At 44.3% G+C, this 26520-nt stretch overlaps 1 protein-coding gene across 1 annotated transcript in view; it reads right to left on the bottom strand.

Annotated features, from left to right (window-relative positions):
- Nucleotides 1-26520, bottom strand: part of LOC149363341 (uncharacterized) — an 86832-nt gene that overhangs the window by 40822 nt on the left and 19490 nt on the right. The window contains exon 4 of the mRNA XM_089568467.1: nt 8340-8491. Within this exon, the coding sequence (XP_089424593.1) occupies nt 8340-8491 (152 nt within the window). The remainder of the gene's footprint in view (nt 1-8339; nt 8492-26520) is intronic.

Below are 26520 nucleotides of genomic sequence, written 5' to 3'. Positions count from 1 at the left end.
AGGCGGTAACTGTGTCCTGAGAATTTGGCTTTAAAGGAACACTGAGGACAAATCTATCCAAAATTTTTTTTTGAGTAAAACTGGTTATTTGACACTTTCCCGGTACGTGGACGTCTGTGCGGGAGAAAGATGCATTTATTAGCGGTGAAATTTGTTTTAAAATAATCCAGCTGATAAATTCAAATTCGCGGCGTTCTTGCAGGAAAGGATGGATTTTTGAGGTTTTGAAGTTAATGGCTGTGCAGTGTAGCCTCTTGGATTAAAGGCCACTAAATCCCTGTCCACGCCGGCATTTAACTTGCGAAATCAGCCAGTGAGCGCGACACCTCTACTTCGTTATTTGATCTTTTCTCTCTTATAAAAGCTCCAGCCTCGGTGAGAATGGCCCCTTTGTGATTATAAAGCATCACTCTATTGATTAAGATCAAGTTCAGCTGGCCATAGCTATGTTTATAGTGAGAGATATCATGAAATATGGTTTTAAGGAATGGTTCTCGGGGTACCGTGATGCTACGTCTTTCCTGCACGGCGCTTATGGCTCGCCTTTCCCGCATCGCTCACGTGTGCAAGCATGCGCCTCCCTACAAACGGAAAATGATGCTGTCTTCTCATAATGCATGCGTGTTTCCTGATACAGCACTTCTCATCACAACGCTAAGCCGGTCCGGGCTTCAGTTATGACCATCCCTTTCATTTCCTCATATCTGCCTCCTCCCCACTCTGGAAACGTTTAACGCGATTGGGCTGGAATATCCCAGTGTTAACAAATATTTGTCGCATTTTCGCCACGAAAAATTCTCTAACATTCAGAAAACTCTGTTCTAACAGCCGCTAGTGTAAAATATGGTACAAAGCAACAGGAAAAAATAAACATGTACGCCCATAATTTTTTATGCTGTCCTCAGATCATGCTTGTCTTCGTGTAGAACTAAGTGTAGAATATACAACAGTACTGTGTAAGCAGCCCATTTCTTGAAAATTAGCCGTTTCGCAGCGCTTCCGCACAGGCTAGAAACATGGCGCTCTAAAGGAGCGCAGCGAGCTGCTATAAGCCCGCGCTCGCCGCTGCAGTCTCGCTGTCCGCTGATCTTCATCCAGCTTTGTGCAGCGCATGGGACAAATCTCAGCTCATAAATGTTCCAATGTTGCATTAGTCTGCATTGTTATGAAAGATTTTTGGATTGCCCATGGTTACAGGGTAAATTCTGACTTTTAAGTGATTGCATACACAGATAAGAAGCGATAAATTCTCAACATTTGCAAAAGAAGACCTTCTAAAACGCTTTTTAAATCTAACTTTTTAAAATTTGAGCGAGATATCTGCGCATTTGGACCACGCAGCGCTTCTCAGTCCTTGTATAGGGCCTTGAAGGTGTTTTAAAAAGAACTAATCTTCGTTCTAAGGGAGTGTGCCTTATCCTATAGTCAGCATTCAACGCGTTGTAACCGTTTTTAATTTCTTCAGAGATACATATGAAGTGCACATGGGTATTATACGTTGAAATCGGCTCTCACATTTATCCCCAGAAAATATTTTCAAAAATGACTTTCCTTGTAATCTTGATTGCATTACATCGTACCGCCCTTGCCCGGTAGTAGTCTACTTAAGCCTAACAAGACATTTCGGAGACATTTCTGAACATTTCCATGTATGACAGCCGTACGACAAATTTTCCACTATTTATATTATGATGAGAAGAGCAAAGAAGCCGCTATATTTCTAGCAAACTGCGCCTTCGACATTCCACATAAGCACCAAGACCACATTGTTAACTATACGAAGTTTGAACAGTCAGAAAGCAGATTGTCGTTCGTCTACCAACAAGACCATAGTAGCTAATATTTCGCTCGCTGGGAAACATACAGAGCTAAAAAAAATTATTCAAAAGGAAACAGAAAAAAATGACGGGATAACCGCTGCGCAAGAAAGCGCCGTATAAATATCTTGCTCGAGTACAGTGAACATGCATTTTTACGAAGGCAAGGCATTCAGGAATATATAAAGTTCCCCAAGCACCGTATTATAGCTTTGCTGATGCACACTTCTACACATTAAAATGCCATTATTCTCAAAATGGCGCAGCTATCCAGAAGTTCTTGTCGCCATTCTGTGTATGTTGTCTAGATACTAACATTTTGGATGCTCAACAAACTGTTCTGAGTTTCACAGCTCACTCAAACAAGGTTTTGGACCATAATGATTTCATAGCTGAGCCCTAATATTAGTCCTATGCGAGAAGCAGTGTCTACTGTTCAACACCGAATGTAATCGCTCATCTACATTACCGCGGCAATACCCTATATTGCAAAGCTGACTGATAATTATCAGTGAATAGTTTTGTTGGTCACGGAACACAGGTCTTAGAGAACTTCAATCCTAATCTTAAGTCCTGCAGAGCACCTGCCCTACAAAATTTCAATTAATAGAAGGCCATATGCTGTTTTATTAAAACACAGGACTCGTTGTAATGCTTAGTTTCTACTGCAACAAATAGAAAATATGTCCATTACAACATAAAAAAAAGCTTATCACTGCACATATCTTCAGACAGAGAAGGAAGGAAAGCTCACTTGCCATGGTATTCTTGTGTCCACTCCTGGCTGCCGCTGGACTTCTACTGAAATGGTTATGCCGAATGCGTCTAAACGTCAGAAGTGGAACGACCAACAGGTAAATATGCGAATGCACAACGCAACGTCTTGTGCACCACCTTACCTTAAAGCTCACTGCTGCGGACCGGTGGAAACTCGCACTTGCGTCGGAGCCCTCTTTCGCCCGTTATGAGCCGGACGAGGAAAGTCCTAATGGCTTTGTAAGACGCGGAACCGAACCGCTTCTTTTTCTGCAACTCATATTTCACTTCACTTTGCCCTACCAATGAAGGCACGTTGCCAGAACTCTTAATGGCACTGCAGCAGACAGATGCGTTGGTATGGGCAGAGTGAAGGAGGACTCCGTGAAAGAAAACGAATTGAGCGATTAGGGCGATTAAATGGGACCGGACACGCAAAGCCTCAGCAGTGGCCGTGTATTTCTATGCGCGAGACGTTCGCATTCCCTGCTCCGATAGGTGCGGCCCAAGCAACATGCACTGAATATCCTTACGGACGCTTGCAAGTTGCGCAAGTCACTTAGGCCACGTAGTTTATATGGAGCCCGGTCGTGTGCGCCGAAAGCTGCGACGTCGGCGCGTAGCACCACCAGGTTCTGCTCCTTTTTTCCTTTCGAACTGAATTTTTTGTGAAAATCAGTGTCAAGGAACATAATATTTATTAGGAAGTGCCTATCTTCCGTCCTCTGCAATATTACACAGGTCGTGGCAGAGGTCAGTGGGTAAAACAACTGGCGGCCACTAATGGCTGCATCCGAAATTGGGCATAATTTATTTTAGAAGAAAAAGTAATTCGGTATACAAAATACGCAGCGTATTATACTTCAGTATCAAGCATAGCTACAGACGAAAGCCGCAGTTTTTCAACAAAGTGAGAGCCTTTCTTCTAGCACGGAACTGTGCTGTCTGCCAAAGGCGTTAATTCTGTAACCTACGCAGGATCATTCAATGCGGTTATTGCCTTACCAGTACCAGTACTTTTTCATACTTCTCTAGAAATCTTATAGGCATCCACAAATGGTGTAGTTGTGCGCTTGTTTTATCTGATTAAAATTTGTTGAGTGTGCCTTGTGTCGAAAGATGTTTTCGTGCAGCTATGCTTGACCGCTTTCAGCACTTATCCTGAGAAGCTTTCTACCCCGAAAAATACGCTAAATATGCATCAGCTTAATTTTTACTTCAGACAGCTGTTTTCCTTTGACGTACCGGGAAAGGACAAAATATAAAATGCTTTGTTTGCCCTAGACAGCATCTAACGCAAAATTTCTCGATTGCACGTAAGCATATCGGGCGAGTTTCAGCCTTCACCAGGTGCTGCTTGCATTCGGAGACGATTTTGCACTTTCAGGTTTGCTGTAGAGCTGCTCGCACACTTAACACGATGACGAAAAACGTAGCTTAGACACACGTAAGCGCGAGGAAGCATTAATCGCCTTGTGCCATATCATACTCTCAGTATGTTTGCTGCAGATAACGATTGTTGGTGCGCACTTCGATTTGACGGCTTTGTTAAAGCAAGCAATGTCGGATTCCCGCGATAAGGGAAGTGCGGCGCGTTGCCTGGGGAGCGCGAGGCAGTGACCGCGAGTGAAACGCAGAAAAACGCCCCTTTAACGAGCGCACTCTCTGGCAGAGACGACAAACTAGTCACATCGAGCTGCGCACCAGCTATCGACAACTAACGGAAACGTAGTTACTTAGAGTATGATCTAGTTTCCGGCGGCTAACGCTTCGTGGCGCTGGCGTCAGTCCCAGCGACACTCTGTATTATTGGTGTCAGGTGTGCGGGCGACTTTAAGTTGACATTGGGGTAACCGCTGCTTAAACATATGTTCGTGTGGTGTTTACACAAGTACCCTATCATTCTGCCTCGAGTGCAGTACATAGAGATGAGCATCCTCTCTATGGATATTGCATATATTGAAGGTGGATAAATGTTGCATGCGTTTTTCATGCTTGTATTTTTCATTCAATAGAATGATCTTTGTGTCTTCTGAATGTATTACACGAAAATTGCTAGGAACATGTTCTTTTTTTTATTTACTGCGCAATGGAAATCAACCCATACATTTAGAAATATGACAGTAGCAATGGCAGAGAGAAGGCGAAAGTGATAGCAGTTTTTTTTCTTGGACTTGCTTCTTCTAGGTTCCTAATTTTATAGTTTTCACTTTCCAGCTTATTCAAATGTCACAGCTAATCTCATTAGACTTCCGACAACGCTTTTAAAAAACATAAGCACTTCTGTGCGCCAGAGCTACAGGCCACACTAATGAGACGCATTCTACATTGGACTCTTTGGACTGAACATAAATTCGTCTACACTATTCGCAGAGAGGCTCTGAGTTTCGTGTTGCTTTAAAATCCCGGTAAGCATGATTGCCTTTCATCTGAAAAGCAGCCGTAAGCTACAAAGCCATGAACGCTAGTCCATAGGTACAGTTCGACCATTCGTTTTAATGTGCTTAGTAACTGCGGCTTTATCTGGCCCGATAGCTAGGTGGAATGGCAGCGGCCTTCGAGAGCGCCCAATTGAGTTTGAGTCAGAGCCTCCTTTTTGTTTCATCTTTCTGTTTTTTGGGCGCTCACATCGATTGCTTTTCTTGAAGTAATTCTTACGACTAAGTTCTTCATGGTATGCTGTTGTTTTCCAGGGAGTGTAGTAGCGAGCAATTCAGCTTTTGAGGTGCTTGTTGTAGCAAGGCATACAAGTAGGATTCGTGAAGTTTGCGGCTGTGTTTGATTAGCTTGACAAAACGCGTACTCAGGAAAAGGATAGTACTGTAATGCCCTCATTTGCATGACGCTATTACCACAGATTCTCTGCGTAGAGTTGAACTGATATCTTCCTTCAGGGAAGTATGAGGTACCTACGTTCTTAATGCGCCATTTCTTTAATACCACAACGTGCGCTCTAGTCGAACTAAAGAGGAGTTCCCTTTTGAAGTTTTAGTTCTCTATATGAGCCACTTTTACTTTTCAAAGCGTGACTTTCCAAGAAACCGTTTTCACTTCAGGCACAAGAAGGTGCGGTTAGATTTCTCATTTCTGAGTCCGCAGTGTACATGATTCAGACAAGGCTGATAATCATTTCGTGCAACAATTCGCATGGCTAGTATTTTTGGAAAGAAGGAATCATACGTGTTTTAAATGTTCCTTTCCCGCGTGGTGTTATGCTTCACAGCTTTTACAAAATATCTGTGACCATAAGTTTTATCACTACATAGTTCGTAAATAATAAAATTAGGGCGCTATTTTGTGGCCATTGTTTCCGTCTTTCGTGCTTATTACTGAATTTATGATCACATTTAGATGGTTTCACATTTTGTTATTTTGATCGGTTTCTGTTTTCAAAAGAAAAATTAATCGATTCCGGGAAGGGAATACGGTATCAGCGCTATAGGCGGGAAAGCATAACGCAAAAGATGTTATGACACTACAATAGATTCTGGTCACTGTTCAATAAGAATTACATCAAGAAATTCGCAACGCAAGGTAATACTTAAATTGATTTCTTTTGGACGTTCCGTTAGAAATATACATCTGCCAAATGTGTTTTCTTAGATACTATTCGCCTATGTAATGAGAGCGGCATTGCAAAAAGACACACTACAGGGGTTGGACAGCAGTCCAAACAGCAGTGAACTGTTTCTCTTTATTTTATCACAAATATTGTCCAAAAATGTAAAAATAAAGTACACTGAGACTTCTTCGAAACGATGACGATATATACAGGTGACACGTGCGCCTCTGCAAGAGAAATGAAAACAGCAGAATTAAGTGAGAAGTTACAAGGGCAACACCAGTGCGTTCTTTGTGAGAGCAGAACAAAGATTAGGTACAGTCTACCGTACTCGACGGGTGGATATAAAATTTCCCACAGGCTTGACAACAGGGACTAATTAGAAACTTCTTAACGAAACTGATAATTCAAAGGTGCGTTAAATAGAGGCGAAGCTAGAAGAGAATGACCACCTTTCTTGAGCAAGCTAGTTGTCATTTAAAATCCTTATTGGCCCCAGTTTTCTTTAACAAAGAAAGTTTATAAATATATTGTGCAAATATGCCCACACCACCCATACCGCACCTGTGAAAATTTCTCTTAAATCCGTCCCTACATTTGTTACTAACATTATATACCCGATGTATAATGTCGCATGGGTGGGCTGTATATGAAAGGCTGCATATATTATTGCACGGCCAGTACGCACAGCTGGGATTTGCCCAATGCAGACAACGGGATTTCTTGCTACTTTATTCATTGAGGTAATTTATCTCAAGCGTTTCAGTCCCCTTGAATGTACACGACTATTTGCACTGAAGTTCTTATGAAGGGCAGATTAAATCACACAACGTTGCGATTCCTATACTTGGAGGTTTCTTCAAAAATGCTTATTTTAGTGCTTATAAGAAGGGCGTAAAACCCGTGCAAGTGGACCAACCCGACGGCTTGTAGATGCTCTTCCTGACCGAGGCTGGCGAACTTTGCCGCAACATATCACCATCCAGTTTGTTAATAAAGAGTGAAGAGTCACGATGGCAGTACGGGTGCTTTTTCAGTCATGTTTTGCATATTCTTTAAGGGCGGGAAAGCTTGCAAATAAATTTGAGGTACGCTCGAAAGTTCAAAGCACTTGTTCTTTTTCAACACAATTCAATATATAATTCAGAACAATTGAGGGAATTTATCAATTCAGAGGTTGAATAACTTATATTCGGTATTCACTGAGAACGCGATGAATACAGGGCTCGTATAATATACCTCTTCCAAGATAATTCCCCTTAATTTTGGAATTCCCCGCCCATCGGATCTGGCTGAATTGGCACCACGTCCCGCATTCGCACTTTCTTATTAACTGAAGCTTAGGGCGTGGTGTCGTTAGATAATCGCGAAGGGCGGGACATTCAAAAATGGAATGAACTCGCTCAATAATAGTTATTATATGAAGACCCAGCTATTAACTCGTTGGGTCTGATTGAGTGCAGTGGACAGGGTTTTAGCTTGCGTGCCCTCACTGGTGTGGAATTTAAGCCCGTGAATAATAACACGCGAGCTAACATCACCAGACAGACAATAGTTAAAATTATCTCAGTCGCAATGGCACGCTGAATCACCAGTGTAGGCTGCCCCTGCTGCCATGACTCTTTTAAAACTCTTTTTATATCCTTGCTTATACCTTGCTGATAACGCGAACACTGCTGAAACAAAAGTTTTTCCTTTGTTTATTCTTTAAACTTTGTTTATTCTTTTTATTGGATATGAAGATGTGGAACGGGAAGCTTCACTAGAAGTTCCCCGATAATCTTCTTATTAAGGGAAGTCCTGCAACCTTGTAAACGTTTTCCGGCCTTCGTTGTGCAGCTTTATAAAATGAGTACCAGTACTCTGGGAAAGTAAAAAAACCAATTTTTAAGAAGGAAAGGGTGCACATTCAGCCATGCTGCACTCTTTATGCCTAGCATGGTTTACCTATGAGCAATAAAAAAGAAAGAATAACACTTACACTTCTTTCTTCGCAGAAGGGCGTTGTAGTCGAGGGTGGAGCCCAGACCGTATCCGTAGTTCAGGCCGTAAACACCAAGACCGTGTCCGTAGCCGAGGTTTCCGACTCCGTAACCGAGGGCACCAACACCGTAACCGTAGGTTGGGGCAGCAGGCGCGAGAGTGGCGACTGCGGGAGCGGCGTGGCTGACGGTGGTGGTAGCAACAGCCGGTGTAGCGATCACATGCGATGCTGGGGCGGCAACGGCGGCAACGGACGGAACAGCGTGGTAGGCAGTGGTCACCTTCGTCACCGCCGGAGCAGCAGCGACAACGGGAGCGTGAGAAACAGCTGCAAGAGCCGGCGCCGCGTGAACGGTGGTAACGGGAGCCACGGCTGGATGTGCAGCAACAACGGGTGCAGCGGCAACGACGTGGGGAGCGGCGACGACTGGAGCAGCGGCGACGACGGGGGCAGCAGCAATGGTGGCCACGGGAGCGACGGGGAGCAGCGCGTAGCCGGAGGTTGCGAGTGGTGCGTATCCGATACTGTGGGCGAAGCCGGTCAGGCCGGAGTAGCCGATGCCATGCTCCACGCCAAAGTGGCTGATGCCGTAGCCAAGGCCGTAGCCAGCGCCAATGTAGCCGGCCAGTGAACAGCTGGCCAGGGCCAGAAGAATGCACGTGCGAAACTGGGGAAAGTGCGACAGGTTATCATTACTCAAATTGGTCTTCACTCAAAACAGAGATAACAAGGTGAGTACGAGGCAATACTTCGAGAAAGAGCCATAATAGCAGCGAATAACACTCGAGTTTTCGAGTACAGTGCATATTCTGAAATAGGCCTTGTTTTTTTACCGTCAGCAAATTACCAAACTGAAAATGTAGGTTTTTACTTGGCGGAGTCATTCGTCAGGTGTTCCTTCAGGGAGAAGCATTTCTTTTTCCTAGATACGTGAAACGCCATAGAATGCATGGAAATTTCCGCAAGGTTCATTACAAGAATAAACGGCCACCCAAGGACCATCAGTTGGAGAAAAATTTGCTGGAAAGCTTTTGAAATTTGAGCAAAGACGTCTCTTACCATGACTAGCTACCTCGCAGCTCCAATCGACTGAACTGCTGCGTGTACTTGATCTCTGCCTGGTTTTATACGATGGGCCTTACATCTACATGGTTGGCCGCCTCCACTTGTGCAAAATAAGTAAAAGAGAGCAGCAGAGGTTCAAATCAGACGGAAAGCCACCTCTCCTTTGCGTGCAGAAAAGGAGTTGTTGAACGGCTTGCGTTCTGCACTTTAATGAGATGCGAAAAGAACGGCAAAAAGAAGGAAGGCTGTCTTGAAATATATCGTCCCTCGTAGTGCTCATGGCACAGCGAGCGCACTTGGCAACTGGGAGAACCTGTCCCATGGAAAGCAAATCCTGGTTGCGAGTGAGAATTGAAGATTAGTTCTCATTTTTAGTACTCAGGCATAACGCAACACCGCTGCGGCGTGACGTCCAGAAAGGAGCGGCAGATTTCGCCTTCGTCGAAGGTCAAACGTAGAAGAAACGCCTGATTGCGCTGAGGCATTTAATTTGTCAAGCTTTCTCTAAATCCAATGCACCGAAGAAAGATCATCGTTCGCTGCGCGTGTCCTGCATTATTGCAAGCGCGATACGTGCGTTGTTTATGTATGACCAGACTCTTCTGCGTTACTAAATCTTCTCGGCGTACGCTCCAAGTTCAGCGCGCAGGATTAGATGTTTTGGGTGGTTTCACGCTCATGAAGTAGAGGCGTAAACTGTTATGTCGGTCTGTTTACGCCAGATGACTTAAACGGGGAGTTGCCTCTATAAACTTCATAAAACCAATGGAGCTGTGAGATACAACTTTGTTGTATTGCAAAAAACGATGATTGCTATATATACAAAAATTCTACCAACTAGTAAACAAGCGATTAGATGCGAAAGAATCTGCACGATTATAAATTTAAGTTGTTTGGACAGACGGTAAAGATTGCTTCATACTCCATTTCGCAAACATTGTTTCGTAAATGAACCTGCGGGATGGATACCCGGAGTTTCTTGGGAAACAGGATGACTTTTCATTACTCCATTCATTTACTCACAAGATTTAATACCAGGGCTCCAGCATTCTTGAAACTAATGCTGAAAGCCTTTTTCGGTTATAAAACAATAAAGTAATTCAAAAACCTGCCTGGAAAGAAAACATGTAATTTCAACTTTCCTCACACGTGAGATAATCAGTGTCCGAGATCACATTCTAATACCCTTCGTATACTGTGCGCTATCTTGGGTTTTTACGGGCTCGTCTACTTTTCAGCCGCCGCTTCGTGATATAAAAACTAATTCTTAACTCCTCTATAACTATGGAAAAGTTGATACCGGAAGTTAAGGTAGTTTAGGCACGCTCATCCAGTATGGATAACATCAATTTGCCGGAATTGCTGAATTTCAATCTCCGCACTTAAAGTGCAGAGAAAGAAAACTAATCGAAATTCCGGTGGACACTGAGATTAGAGAACATTAACTCGCTATGAGATCACGACTGCAGTAGGACGTTTCCTTCTCTGCTAAAATATCTCTCGGTATGGAGCGTTTGCCTGCCAGGGCAATTTGTAAACCCCTTTCTCTCTATATCTTATTTCACCACGAAAGTTCTCAGCGTGCTTTCAGGCAGTCCTTTTCCTCTTGTAAATACCTGCGTTCGATTCATGCATTACATATTTCTACAGCACATATTGCCGTAATGTTTTTAATTTGTACACTTTTTTTATCCCTCAGGTGCGTGCTTCCGATGTGCTTGACGAAATAATGGTACACGCTTGGTGATCCTTCAAGTTAGCAGTGTCTGCAGAAACTAGCTATTATCAGGCTTTCCACATGTAGCTCATTGCCTGCGGCTTCTGACGTGTGATTTTCTGCGATCCCTGTAGTACGTCAGGCAGAGAAGGAAACTTAGAGTGAAGTTGAATCTTTGGAATACAGTTAGTGATAGGTAGAGTATAAATAATGGATCCTCGGCACAGCCAACTACGCAACTTCTGCGCGTACAGTTATAAAATCCAGTTTTTTGCAGCAACTATACGAGGTACGTAGTGTTAACTTTCAGTATTTTTCTCAGCAACTTAAAACATAGGAATTTTTGTTGTGTGTTTACAAAATCTCGCCTTTTAACTGAGAAATTACAAAGAGTGTGCGCTAAAAGTTCCTCAGTTTTTTTATCACAAAAACTGCCCAAAAGCAACCCTCGTAATTTTTAAAACGGACCCAGAGTTAAAGTCAGAAAAGATGTTTTTATAAAGCTTATAACGCAAACCGTCCCATTTCAAAATCCCCAGTGTTGTGTGGTTGTTCTGAAAAGAGGGCTGTGTTCGTGCATGAAGAAATGCGGAACTTTTCCACACACACACACACACACACACACACACACACACACACACGCACGCACGCACGCACGCACGCACGCACGCACGCACGCACGCACGCACGCACGCACGCACGCACACACACACACACACACACACACACACACACACACACAGCCTTCGCGCCAATGCACGTGGCACATTCTGCGAAATCTAAAAATCCGACAATTTCGGTAGCATTCTGCTTCTTGTCAGGTGGGTACCTAATTTTCTACATAATAACCTTAGCAGACTTTGCGCGATTTGGTAATATTGCAATAAAAAAAAACAAGAACGTCGTGGGAAAAAGTCGAACTGAAAAGCTTTCTCCTAAATCGACCTGTGGAGTTATGGGTACAACGACAGAAACGGAGAGTGCAATTCCCAGAGCAAGAGCTCAGATCTACGCAGGGACTATGGTCGTCACCATCGCTCTTGCCCGACGAAGAAAAATCAAGAATGCGGTCTTTGCGTGCAGCATAAACCAGCAATCAAATGCAGGAAAATTAGTACTGCTGGTGACGTAGCTCTTGCTCGGGTCGACAACCCATCTGAGTAATTGAAGAATTGACTTTCAGAGGCAGGATACGTCATGTTTCGTGCAGTATTATTAAAACCCGAAGCCGCGGACACCATCTGTAGGGGCGCCAACTAAACCCGCTTAGCCGTCCTTTCCAATGTGCGTCCACGAGGCTTGTTGCCCCCACTCATTCCTAAGTAAGAGGATGACCGTGGACCATGTTTGCTATTTTAGTCACGTCAGTCTCCTGTCCACCACTTTCCTACTTTAATGCTTTGAAACATGTTCTCCTTTACGGAAAAGACGCAATGTTCACGGCGTTTCGACCATTGGCAGAACCCAAAGCACACACGCGCCGGAGGACACCCGCCTCTGAGCGTCAAATAACCACGTACATTCTGTAGCGTCGCACTACTCGATCTGTTTCCACAAATGATTAACCACTGGAGCAGATGAACTTATGCGTGCGCGCGCTTGTACGTTTGGATGCGTGTGCTTCAATACATCTTCTGCCATACACTGGCAGGGCATTTCATGTGAACATAGCTGAACTTCGGGTCTCTACCCGATGCAAACTTTAATGCCGCCCTCCACAGCAACACGAGGTTAATGCTCTGTTATGTAGCGCTGCATTCATCGACTTGATTGTTGTTGCCTTTAAACTAGTTACACTTCCCGACGGTACATTCCGTACCAAATGAATGCAATGAGACTACGTAAGCGATTTGGCTTGGGTAAATTGTACGCGTTAGGAAGCGTGCTTTTGAGAAAAAATTAATCAAATCGGAGGGATGGATGGATGGATGGATGGATGGATGGATGGATGGATGGATGGATGGATGGATGGATGGATGGATGGATGGATGGATGGATGGATGGATGGATGGATGGATGGATGGATGGATGGATGGATGGATGGATGGATGGATGGATGGATGGATGGATGGACGGACGGACGGACGGACGGACGGACGGACGGACGGACGGACGGACGGACGGACGGACGGACGGACGGACGGACGGATGGACGGACGGATGGACGGATGGACGGATGGACGGATGGACGGATGGATGGATGGATGGATGGATGGATGGATGGATGGATGGATGGATGGATGGATGGATGGACGGACGGACGGACGGACGGACGGACGGACGGAGGGACGGATGTATGAGTGGATAAATAGATGGATAGATGGGTCGAAGAAAGGAGCTCCCTTTGAAACGGGGTGAGCCAGTCACCACCATGCTCTGCTTTTTTATCCTCTATAGTTCTTTACCCACATTAATGGTGTAATAAATCGGTCATAAATTCGCCATTTAGTTTCAATATAACTATTAATCTTACACGTCTAACCTAATGTCACCTCCCTGCTTTTAAGTCACCAGCCTTCCAAACAATTTTAGCCGACTTTTACCGCCAATTCATTCCTTTTTGCATTTGGTGTGATACATCTAAGGGCCTCATGGAGAAGAACTCAGCCTGCATCTACATCCGGATAAATACCATCACATTCTAGTACAAGATGTTCACTTGTTTTTACCGATTTCTCACACATTTGTGTCACACGGGTTAAATTTGTTTTTTTAGCTTTACGTTTTAAGGCAGCCTGATCTAGCTTCAAAGAGAGTCATTGCCTCTTGAGTTGTCGAAGAACAATTCCTTAATGATCTGTCGTTTCAAATTTAGCTACATTTATGCAGGCGGCTTCTTTTCCATTGAATGAATCCAGTTCGTACCTTCTGCGTTTTTTAGCTGTCGCTGAAAGCTCCATATTTCTCCGTCCTTGTTTCTAGTATACTTCCTGGTTAGTTCCCTAGTCCTTTCCGCAACTGTGACTCAGCACTTTCTCAGTACAAGTATTTAAATATCTTACATGCCCACCACTTATCGTGCTGATTCCTCAGGCGTTATTCATAAGATATTTTACTCTGAGCTTGCCGTGCTTCGAACGATGCCCAGCCCATATTCCCTGTATTGGCTCGTTTGTGCTCTTGCCGGGGGCACCTAGTGCTAACCTTTGAACCACCCTTTGATTTATTTCTAGGCTGGACTGAATTGCTACCTATCTGTCCTTCACACTTTTTGTACCCCCATAATGCCTTTAATTTCATTATCGCGACTTCTCTTCGCCCTTTCATAATGGCAGCCTGTTCGTGCTTTTCCATGTAGAGCCTTTGTCAAAAGTTTGGAGCCCAGGGGTTTGCTTCTGAGCCTCACTGTGTGGTTCGTGATGTATCTCCAGCGCTCCAAATTCCCTCTCGGTAAGAAGATTTCTGGTTCTACCTCCTTCAATGGGTAGGACTACCACGAATGTTACAGGAGCCCCACTGCAAGGCTAAGAAGTAAACCACCTGGACTCTAAACTTTTGACAAAGACTGTGCATCTGTCCTTCGTTTACCCATACCTTGAGATACTTGCATTCTGCTAGTCGGGGTATTTCATGGCCTTGTATTTTAATCACCTGATCCGGATCATGACAGGGAAATAGCTAGCAGAATATGAATGGTGTGGAACGCATATGGCCGGTGGCAGAGAAAAGTGTGCAACAGCTGCTTCTTACCGGCACTCACCTATGCGTCATAAACGTGGTGGCTAACGAAGAGGGCTCCGCTGTAGTTAGGGAAAACGTACCGGGCTATGCAAAAAAAAAAATGATACGTGTAACGTTAAGAGACCGGAAGCGGGCGGAGTGGGTAAGGTAACAAACGTGGGTTAATGACATACTAGTAGAAATCAAAAGGAAGAAATGGGCTTGCTCAGGGCATATAATGCGAACGCAATATAAACGGCGGTCCTTAAGGGTAACGTAGTGGATCCCAAGAGAAGGCAAGCGTAGCAGGAGGCGTCAGATAGTTAGGTGGGCGAAGGAGATTAAGAAGTTGGCGGGAATAGGGTGGCCGCAACTTGCAAAGGACAGGGTTAACTGGAGAGACAAGAGAGAGGCCTTTGCCTTGCAGTGGGCGTAGTCAGGTTGATGATTATGACGGTCAGCTGAATCGTTGAATGCCTAAGAACTGACTGAACTGCGTTAAAAGTGAAGCTTAGAGCGTCTCCTTTCCCTCCACAAGTATTAACCGGAGTTTGGGAATCGTTCTGATCTTCTGGTAGGCGTGCAATGCTGCCTGCGTAAAATAAAACGGAGAGCTGCTGCTCTACGAGCTCGTAGCCTAGCGACAGAATATAGCGGACTTCTTTCCATAACTATGATATAAAGTATGGATAGCAGCGGTGATAGAGGACAACCCTGCCTCAGTCTTTTGCGTACCTCGACAGTTGTACTTCTTATACCTACCCACGTTTTTTCAACTTTATTATCTCGATATATTTCCTGTAGAAAATCAAATATTTCTTGACCGATACCTTCATATTATAGTGTGTTCCACAGGAGTGCCGAGTGCCTTGTTCACGTTGTCGGCGATTATGCCCACGAAGGCTAAGTATAGAGGTCTCTTTTCCTCCCTAGCTGTTTCTATGCATTGGGTAAGTACAGAGAGGCTATCATCTAAGCGCCTACCGCGTCTGAACCTGCTCGGAGGTTCTCCGTATACCTAATTACTTTCTATATGTGACTGCATTTTTAATTTGACTGCTTGCATTTACAGCCTGTATATAACAGATGTTATTATAATTGGTATGAAAGAATTTATGTTCATCCTATCTCCTTTGCATTCACAAATCATGTTTATTTTACTGTGTCACCAGCTGTCTGGAAGATGTTTATTCCTTATGACTTCCCAATGCTTTTAACAACGTTTCCTTGCTTCTTGGACCAAGTTCAATAAATCGCTTGATTTGAACTCTGTCTAGCCCTGCGGATGTGCATTTAGAGATATGTACTTGCGCCTTTCTCCAGTTAAGGTCGGTCATTTCTAAGCTCCATTCTATTATGATGGCCTCTACGTGTTGCTCATTCAATCCGGGAGAGATTATCTTTTCGTCGCTCATAAATGACTCTTTTATAACCGATGTAATCTAGTTCACAGCATCGTCTCCCTCTGAACTTTTCCCTCGGCGCCCTGTAATCAGTCTTGTTTTCTTTGATTCTTTTCACCCGGACAGCTTATACGAGGGGGTACCCAAAAGAAACCGGACTAAATTTTTTGGTCGGCAAAGCTTCTGTGGTACCGCGTTTTGCCACTAGGAGCGCATAGAACGAACATTCCAGAGTCAGTAAGCCGAGTGCCGTCGTTGAAGGAGGTCAGACTAGTTTAGGCAGAGTTTTAGAGTGACGACTGTTTTGTGTGAATGTCGTTTTTGCAATGGCTGATTTTCGTGAACAGCGTGCGCCGGTGAAATTCTGATTTTTGCTCGGAAAAAGTTGAATGGAAACTCTCGAAATATTAAGAAAGACGTACAAGGACGATGCTATGGGGACAACTCAAGTGTTCCTGAATCTAATCCTGAATCAAAGCAACAATAATGCCAATGGAAAACTTCAAATTCACCTCGCCTCAAGAAAGCTCGTCAGGTGAAACCAAACCTCAAAACAATGCTGATTTGTTTTTTCGACGTGAGAGGAGTCGTCCATTGAGAATTTGTTTCGCAGGGTCAGACAGTTAGCCAGGCTTTCTGCTTGGATGTTTTGAAAAGATTGGGCAACAGTGTGCGGTGGAAGCGGCCAGATTTGTGGCGGTCGGGTGACTGGTTTTTCCATCATGGCAATGCCCCTGCTCACACAGCCCTGTCTCTACGACAATTTTGGACCAAAAATGGCATGACCCCTATTTCTCAACCCTCATACTCTCCCGACCTTGCCCGTGCTACTTTCTTTGTTTCCTAGAAGGAAAAAATAGGTGAATGGAAAGCGTTTCGCTGATGTTGCTGAAGTGAAGAAAAAAACGACGGAGGCACTGTCAAGCATCACAAAAGATGAATTTAAACAATGTTTTGAAAAATGGAATGAAAGATTCGACAAGCGTATCATTGCAAGTGGGGAATACTTTGAAGGAGATTGAAGGTATGTGCTTAAAATGTGAACAAATAAGTTCAAACAAAAATAAGTCCGGTTTCTTTTGGGTACCCCCTCGTATGGTTCCAGAAATATCTTGCCCACCTGCATTGCTATCTTCAGCCATAAGTGAACTGCTTTATTTTACCACAGAAGAGGACCTTTACTTGCGGTTTTTTTTTTCCAGATAAGAATCCCGTTTAGGGTCCATTTGCCCTTGAGAAAACTGCGGCTTCTTTGATCCGCTGTGTTCTCTTGAAGCTGCACTTACTTTCGACACCAAGCGATATCTACCGGCGCTTGACCCGATGGAGAGCGTGTAGCGTGGGCAGCGTGTGTAGAACGCGTAGAACATTATATGGAGCTCGTGCAGGATTCGTTTGTCGATAATTTTTCTTAATTTGAAGATATCTTGAGAGTGTATGGCATCAGCTGAGGGAGGAGCAGTAGGCGGGTAAGCTCGGCCAGCCTGTCATTCCTGTTTCAGCCGGTGGGCTGGGCCACAGCGTCGCCTCAGGTCATACCTTAGTTCCAGTGTGGTAAGGCTCTCCGCACGGTTGTTTCCTGTGGTTGATATCTGTGGTTGTCCATCAGCCGTAGAGGTTGAGGCTGTTTTTGGAGCCACCAATGCACTGGCGGCTGAACTGCAGGTTGTCGCTGGAGCATCCGAAGTGGGCTTCTTTGCTTCGCTTCAGTCCTTCTTTGGTCGAGATTTTGGCGTTTTGGAGTAATCGAGATTATTGTGCACAGTGGGAGAAGGTAGCTGTTGCGATGGATCAGATCGGCCTCGAGCGGAGTAGGATATTGCTGGAATTCTGGTATCCCTTGCGCTGCCCCCGTGCAGGGTTGGTGTTGGCCGAATATCTGTTTTTTTTTTTCTCTTGGGGACGTTCGGTGGAAGATTCTTGTTGGAGCCCTCGGTCCATCATCCCTGTATCGTGCTTCCGCGAAAGTAGGCAAATCGTTCCTCCCCGGGCTCGTGGCAGTACCTGGATTAATGACGGCATCGGCGTAGAAAGGAGGTACTGGTCCACTGTTTTCTGAGTTCGGAAGGTGGTCGAGCCACAGCGTTATGTTGTGCTGCTGAATTATGAGGAGAAGGTTGTGGATGTTCCCCGCTAAAAGAGAGACCCCCCCCCCCCCCCCTAAATCGGATGGAAACCACCCGCGGCAAGGAGTGTAGATGGATGGAAGCATTCTATCGAGTGGTGCAGCTAGAACACACCGCTGTCGCATTCACAGAGTTGAGCTAGTTTTTTGTTGAACCGCTCAACTCCTCTGTTGAATTTCTGGACTTGTCACCAGTTGCCGGAACGTCGTCGGCGGTTTGGGGCTCGCGGAAATGCCAATGTTGCGTATATGGCTTCCACTTGGGGTGGTTGAGAATGGATAGGCCTAATATCATGCACATACCGTTCGATTGGGGAGTGGACGTCCGTGGCGTTCAGGTCATTCGGGCCAACATGGAGAATACACTCGTCACACTGTGGGGCAGGAAGTCGTTAAGGTTGGTCACATCACTGATGCATGCACCAAGTTGAGCGATGAATGCAGGACAATGCGGGCTGGAAGGGTCGAAGTGGCTCGAGATGTCTGGTTTGGGAGTCCCCTATCACTGCGCAAGTTGGCAAATGGCAGGGAAACGTCGACCTAATGTTTCGACATGAAGCGATGTTCAGGCATACAATGAATCGGTTTCGTCATTATAAGGACACAGAACAAGCGTGGAGATATAATCTCCGCCCTCAAGACAAACTTGAGAATGAGGGCAAGGGACCGTTAATAGACAGCACGACAGCTTTTACATGGGCCGCGGCTGAACAACAACAACCAGAAAAACAAACGGGAAGATGGAAATGGAAAAGTAGTAGCATAGAACGAGTTTGAACAGCGGTAGAAGAGGCTAAAGAGCGTTAGGCCCGGCTCCCGGCGCACATGGAGGCCGTTACCCCCCCCCCCCTCCCCCTCCCCCCCACACACACACGAACACGAACACACCCCCGCAGGACGCCGCTGGGTCCGAGCAGGCGGCCCGTATCAGGTATCATGAGACGCTTGCGGGAGACGCGTTCAAGAGACAGCCAATACTCACTTGTTTACCGCCGCAACGGCAACCTGCGACTGTGCCATCTGCGTATTCTTGCTTCATTTCTTCGCTTTGCTATCCTGTCGGGCTTTTCTACTAGACAATCTGGCGCCCTTCTTCCAATAAATATACTAGGCTCTTACAACCCGTGCCACGCAGTGCTTTTCCCGTGAAAAGCAGCATCCGTCGGGTAAAATACTGAGCTAGCCCGAGCACGTAATGGGAAGGCAAAGATGAATTTGAGGTAACAAAAGAAAAGGAGGGAAGAGCAGGAAATATTATTAACAGAAAAAAATATTGAAAGAAAATATATAGCACAAAAAATATTAATACACACACAGAAAGAGAAAAAAAAAGTCAAACTATTGATCAAATGTGGCGCCAAATAAGTGCATGTGGTTTCGAGACTTGCATGCTCGTGCGGGTTAAATCATTCCGAGATTATCGAGTTAAGTCGATGTTGGTGTAAGTAAATAACAAGTGACAAGTGATATTTACAAAAATTGAAATGAAAACGGCACAGAAAAGGTAAAATAGAGTACAAGAAATCATACAAAAGATAAAAAATTAAACATAATAATACATATGTGCGAAAAACGCAAAAGTTCTGCGGCCCGCGGAGCTGCCGCGGGGTCCCAATGGTCTAGGTGACAGATTATAGGTGCCTATTTGGGATAGAACGTAGATGCTGGCAGAGGTTGGACAAAAGAAGTACTCATAGAATAAACGGCTAGGTTCACTGCTATTTCAAAGTGTGGCTGCAGTCCTCAAGAACAAGTTCCGGCATATTCCAGTGTATAACGCTGTCCAACGCCTATGACCGGCGAAATTTCGTACGCTGGCCCCTTTAGACAGGAAAGTCTCCCGGCAGTAGCGTTCTTCCCATGGGAGAACGTGCCGAACTTGTGAATGAAGTATGATTGCCTTTGTTCCCTCTAATAGGTGTTAGCGAACCCGGACTGGAGAAGGATGACACGGATGTTTTCGAAAGTGCGGAGTGCCAGATTCAGGTGTCTGGAAAGGGGCAAGTTGGGTTAGGATGACAACGGAATGATGTCTTGGTCTGACCAACGTACTCCTCCCCACACAATTCCCATTGAAGTTTGTAAATAACATTGCTTGAGTCGCAGTCGAGGTCTTCATCTATGTGAAACACAGAGCTATCTAACTTGGATTTTGCTAGTTTGGTGTCTGAAATGTTTGGAAATACCTTACAAAGGGGTTTTCCCCATGGGTGACATCCATCTCGGGTAGCGTTTTTTTTTTGTTTTCGCATTGACAAGCAAGACACTTGAGAGACTTGACTTGAGAGTCTTGCTCAAGACGTTCGCTCTAATTCGCCTTAAAATTCCTGTCGTCGCACATACAAAGCCCCGTTCAACTATATTCCTAGAAACTCAGTGCAATAATGCCGCTTTCTTGATTGGGCCTCATGCTACAAAAATCATTAGAGATAACTGTGGCCTTTGCATGACTGTATACTATGTTTCTTCCGTATGGAATCATGCGATGAGAAAAAAAATTGGCTCCGTAATATGTTATGCCTATGTTGAAATTAAAAAGGAAGCGTTTTGGTATACAAAGTACCAAAAACGTTTTCTTTCAACAACCAAAAGGCAGCGAGCTAAAATCTTCCAAACAATACCCGGATTTGACCTTATTCGTGCAGCCTTATCGGTACATGCTGTGGCTTTGCAAGCACACACCGATAAATTTATTTCGACCATTCGTTAATCATGATGTCAAATCCGTCGTGTTTTGTACCCCGTGCAAGGTCCATTATCACCGAAAAGATGCGGTCCGAGCCAAATTATCCATGTTCTGGCCAGATTTTTATCCATGCACAGTGCCGGTTTACAATCTCAGCATCTTCGAGCAGAAGTATGGATACTTTTATACGACCTGCGATTGGGAAGAGCCTTATTTAATTGCATCTGTTAATCGAAATTCAAGCACACGATTGAAGAGCAACATGACTACCCAATTAGACCACCCAAACAGAATTGTCTACCATGTCTGTGTGCATGATTCCTTAGGGCAGTGGACGCTTCAATCGCACTTTCAGGTACGCGGCAGTGGTGCCCACCGGCAGCAACAATGATTTCAGGCAGTATTTCTTGCTTGTCAATGCCAAACCGTCACCTATTTGTTGGAGCAGTTTTAGCTGCCGTGAAGACGAACCAACTTGTCCGTAACACGTTTTGCGTTCCTACATTTGGCAGGGAGCTGTCCCTAATCCCTTTATATTCGCTGCCTTTTATCGATAAGTATTAATTGTAGAGAGTTTATCAAAAATTTGTATACTCGTCTAATTGTTTTCTTTACATTAATTTTTTTACGTGTATGGCATGCCCACTACAATCACGTTTGCGTTTACATCCGTGCTATTAACAACTCGATTGGGGATGACGAGTTTAATAGTCTGGGGACGTTTACGTCTGCATGTTATTTTGCTGGAAGTGTGTCCAATATTTTATAGTGCACGTTCTCACCTCCGTCTTTGAGTGTATGAATACGGTTTGAGCCGCCGAGCCATTAGTCGTCTAGAAATCTAATGCGCAATAAGTGTTTGCGCGTTTGTGTTGAAAAGCAACAAGTTCCCATACTTCCTTACGATTACTTTCTAGTTTAATTCCCTTGACAATGGCCATTATATATGCGCCAAAAACAATTCGATATTTACCATTTCATCAGATATAGGTGCTACGAATAAGTGCTGCGCCGAAGGTGGAATCGACAAAAAATCCTATAAAATGTGGTGCCTCTGTGTCTCCACGTCCTCTCCTACTCAAGATGTAAGAAGAAATTAGGCTCATGCCTGACACAGAGCACGTCTGCCCGTCATAATTTTATGCCGCTTCTATCGTCTGGCGCCGAAGAACGTTAATTCTCCTATTTTATCCTAAATACACTTGTTTTAAACAGTGACGCAGATTTCTTTCGTATGAGGCTACGCAGCACTCTACGCACTGTGTCGCGAAACTGAATATCATTTCGCACTGTACTCCCGCGACATACTAAGAAATGTGTAGTTCCCAGTGGATGAACTACTTCTGAAAACTAAATGCTTGACGATTATAAATCTACAGTTATATGTCAAAAGCAGCAAAACACAAACCGGACTGCAATACAACTGTCTTACAGCTTAAGGCTATGAATCATTTTGCACCGAGAACCGAATCCTAGAGTCCGGGAGATCGCTTGACGAGCAACGCATTACAATCTCGAAAAGTCCTATGATGATTCACCTGTGGCGGTTTCTGGAATAGTCGACAGCGGTGATCTGTGCAGACTCATCCTGCTTCAGCAATGAGGCAAGCTTTTCTTCTCCTTCCAACGGTCAAGGTGAGGACATCCCCAAGGTAAGGAAGCGCCTTAGCGATGGCAAGGGAAAAACGTCTTGATGGGAGGCCATGAACATAGACAGTGTATGAAGCATTCAAGAAGAAGCCCTGCCTCGCACCAATAGCCCACCCCTCGACGGCATAAAAGTAAGTATTCTCAAAAGCAGCTAAGCGCATTGACTGCCTCCACACGTAGCTCCCGAGGTCCAAAGTCCTGCTTCAGAAGGAGGACTGCCAAAGTGGAAGAAATGCACTTTGCATTGAAAATAGGTGAACCGTGCGTTTAAACAAGCTGTGATTCATTTCTCGGTTTTGCCCTTTACTGTCGAACTTTCTAAGCAAAACAAATTACCTCAAAAATATACATGTATATTATTTTTTGAGGAGACTCGTTAACTGTGCAAATTCTTGAGAAATAATGAGCCGATCACAGGTTTCCTTCATCGCGCTGAAACATAAGCGCTTTCTTAATAGTCTGGTATTTGATGCTGATAGCACTGCTTTCGGCGGAAATGTGATTGCAATATTTCAAGACTACAGTGCATTTTCTTCAAAAATATATTCATCACTTTATTTATTTACACTTCGGATTGCCTAATTTCAAAGGATTTGAAGCCATTTACCATTTAAAGTTAAATTTGAAAAATGAGTTATCGCAGAAATGAGTTCCGCAGTATACTATAAAGTATAAGAGTACGATAAGCGTACGCAGACTTGGGTAATTTAACACCTATGCACCTGACACCGTATCGTGTCGCATGAATTGTTAACGACTACAAAAGATGGCTCCTTTACAGTATTCTTATCCGCGATCGCTACGCCGTACTACGCAATGCGGTGGTCGTTTTCATGGCGCATGTTAAGGTGCGCTTACCAATCTGCTTTCGTGTTTTTGAAATTTTTTTTTGCTGCTTTGGAAATATTTTTTTGGTGGATAGGAAAGCAGTGTAAGTTTCTTCTTCTGCGCTGTGTCCTTAATGCTCAGCAGTTCCTTTTGCAAACTGTTTGATGGTACCTGCTCCTTAAACTTATGTTTTGTTAAGCAGCCATATTTTGATTACATTTCATATTTTTGGGTTCGCCACACAGAACAGATTTTCTATTGCACAATTATGTTCGATAGATGGCGATCTATTATACAAAAATCTGGCTTTCTCAGATAACGTCCTGGCTACACGTTTAAGGAAAATAAGCAAAGCAGCTCGGCGGTTATAGTACAGCCGTTTTAAGAAAAGCCCCATAAAAACACTCTCTTTATGTGACCATGACCTCCTTGCTGCAATGGGAGCAATGATATCGTCTGACGTAGAAACCGAATGCGGTAGACATAGCTATGGTAAACCGAGAATCCTAATAAGGCGCTTAATTTCTTGCGTGCAAAAAAAAAATAAGAACACGCTCTCAGTTTTACCGACATTGAAGGCCCCTCATCGATTTACTTGTCGACGTCGTGGACCATAGCCACAGCGTTCGATTTCTATTTCAGAGGTACTGACAGCCTTCGCAGAAGGCCTTTAGCAGGAGTGAGCACAAACCTACTCACATTTTCCCGCCCTTTGAATAGAATGTTGGCCATGTACCGCTGCGGTGGATAAGTGCCAGGGCGCTCGGCTTCTGAGCCTAAAACCCTGTATTAATCCCGGCCGTGTTTAGATAGAGGCTAGACGCAAAATCTGCTCAAATGTGGTGTAATATGAGAGTGCGTTAAAGAACCGCAGGTTATTTAAATCAACCCAAAGTCCTCAACTACGAAGCACCTTACAGCCGTTGTGTCGCTTCGGGACGTTGAACCCCGCAATATACCATTTTTTTTTTGGCCATCCGAGCTTGAACATTCCAGGCACGTGGGCGAAGACCGTCGCTGTGACGCATAGGACGAATTCGAGTTACGTTGAGCTGCATTGCCTGCTTTGTACGTGAAGTCGAAGTTAAGGCGTGCAATTTAGCATGTATGCTGAAATGATGCCTGCAGGTAGAGTGCTAGCTTTTGTAGTGCACTAAGCAGAGTGTGTAAAAGGGCTGCAGTATTCAAGACAGCGGCGGCCAACAGCACACATGCAAGCCTCTCGTTCTTGAAACGCGACTGCATAACCTGTCAATTGTTGTTAATTTCTTAGGAATTTCATGGTGTTAAAGCCCTAGAAATGTGATTGACTGAAAATTATAACAACCTGACTGAAGTTAGGCGGAAGTTTTCACGGCCTTCTCAGTAATGGTCCTACAATACGAAAAAAATTGATGTTGCCGGTGCAATCCCACGTGGTATGAATTAAGTGCTTTTTTATTGCTGGTTATTTTGCTAGCTCCCGTGAGTGATAAGACAGATGAAAGGAGAACACACTCATTTTTGTTTCAAGCCGGAGTGATTCAGCATTCTTCGACACGGGTATCCTGCCTTCTGATATCGGTTCTGACCGCGCCGCTTGTGTTAGCCCTTTTGTTCGCCATAGACTTCTTCACCCACACTCAAAGCAAAAAGGAGTAGCAAGGGGGTGAGTTTTCTTGCAGAGCACCCTCCTTTATAAAAGGAAGTGCGCTAGAGGACATCTTGCTTCCTTTTTACTCTCATACAGGCGGACTCGTGTTTAGAGTGCATTGTAAACCAGCGACTGCCGTTGTGTCTAATCACTGCGATTGCTCATTACATTTTTCAGACCAGCGTTTTAGTTATGACTTACCATTACTTGCAATTCCAATTGTCTCAGAGGGAAACTCAGAGGTTTCAAAGGTCGAAATTCGATGGAGGCGGTATTCTAGACGCCCGTGTACTGTGCGATGTCAGTGCACGTTAAAGAACCCCAGGTGGTCGAAATTTCCGGAGCCCTCCACTACGGCGTCCCTCATAGCCTGGGTCGCTTTGGGTTGTTAAACCCCAGTAAAAAAATACTCCCTAGGTCCCACTCCATTTCTAAGCAAATGTTTTTGATGAGTGGATTTAAGCTATCCCTTTCAACAGTTTCACACCGAACAATTCTGGACAAAAGCACTTTTGAACAGCAAAAATCCTATGAACGCAATTTTCTTATGTATTTTAGGAATTTCACGTTAAAAATTTATCCGCAGATGTTCCCTTGATAGGCTTGCATTTGTTAGGTATTAAGTTTTTGCTATCGTAAAAAGCGCTCCCTATTGGTTTTCTATGGCAGTCTTAAGTGTTCAATGCGAGCGATGGAAATACCTTAGAAGAAAGATATTGCTACACATCGGAAGCATGAACCATCACCTATAATAATTCCATAACAGTGCATTACAATTTTTCAGTATGCACAATTTTTGTCTAAGATTGTCAGGGTGGAACCAGTGGAACACAGACGCAGGACAAGAAAAAAGGAGGAACACACACCACACCGCTGGACTTGCAACCCATTTATTTCCAAGAAAACTACCACATTTAAATGTTTCCCTGCACAAGCGCACACTCTGAACTGGTTCCACCGTGACAACATTATGAACCAACTAGCCCAGCAATTTACGCTCCTGAACTATTTGTCTAAGAATATTGGGCATGTCTTGCCCTCTAGAAAAAATGCCTCGCATTTTTTTTTTTCACATAGCCGCCTTCTTCGTCCGCTGTCATGGAACTGGTGATTTCTAGACTGTTTGTGGATATAAAGTACAAAATAGAGCCCTTCAGACGAGTAAAACAAAAGAACACTGATATTATAACGGTGTTTGCTTTCTAAATGTAAATGAAAAAGCCATGAACTCTGCAGATTTTCTTTCAGTTACCGGATCTATACTCGAAGTAGGGCGCGATAAAGGCAACCTGAATTTAGCTGTAATGAAACATTATGGTTCACAGCCAATTCATACATGCACAAAACACAGCGCATAACATAGCGGAAAGAAATTGAAATGATGAGTGCTGAACACAGAGCTGAAATTTGACTTCATTTGGAATTAATTGTAACTGCAGTATGCGCCCAAAAAGCTAAAAGAGCCCAGGTGCCAGACAATGAAAAAGAAACAAGCACAAGATGTGTTATTTTAGTTTATTCGTCTCTCTTTTTCACGTAATTAGGGCTCAACATTTTGGTAATTGAATGAGTACGGACGGATAATTTCTAAGATGAAGTTTAGAGATGAAGTCTTAGAGCACACATTCACATCA

Source organism: Amblyomma mixtum, chromosome 2 (assembly GCF_055824585.1).
Source record: "Amblyomma mixtum isolate Tamu chromosome 2, ASM5582458v1, whole genome shotgun sequence".
NCBI lineage: Eukaryota > Metazoa > Arthropoda > Arachnida > Ixodida > Ixodidae > Amblyomma > Amblyomma mixtum.
This window is presented reverse-complemented; position numbering and strand designations above follow the sequence as displayed.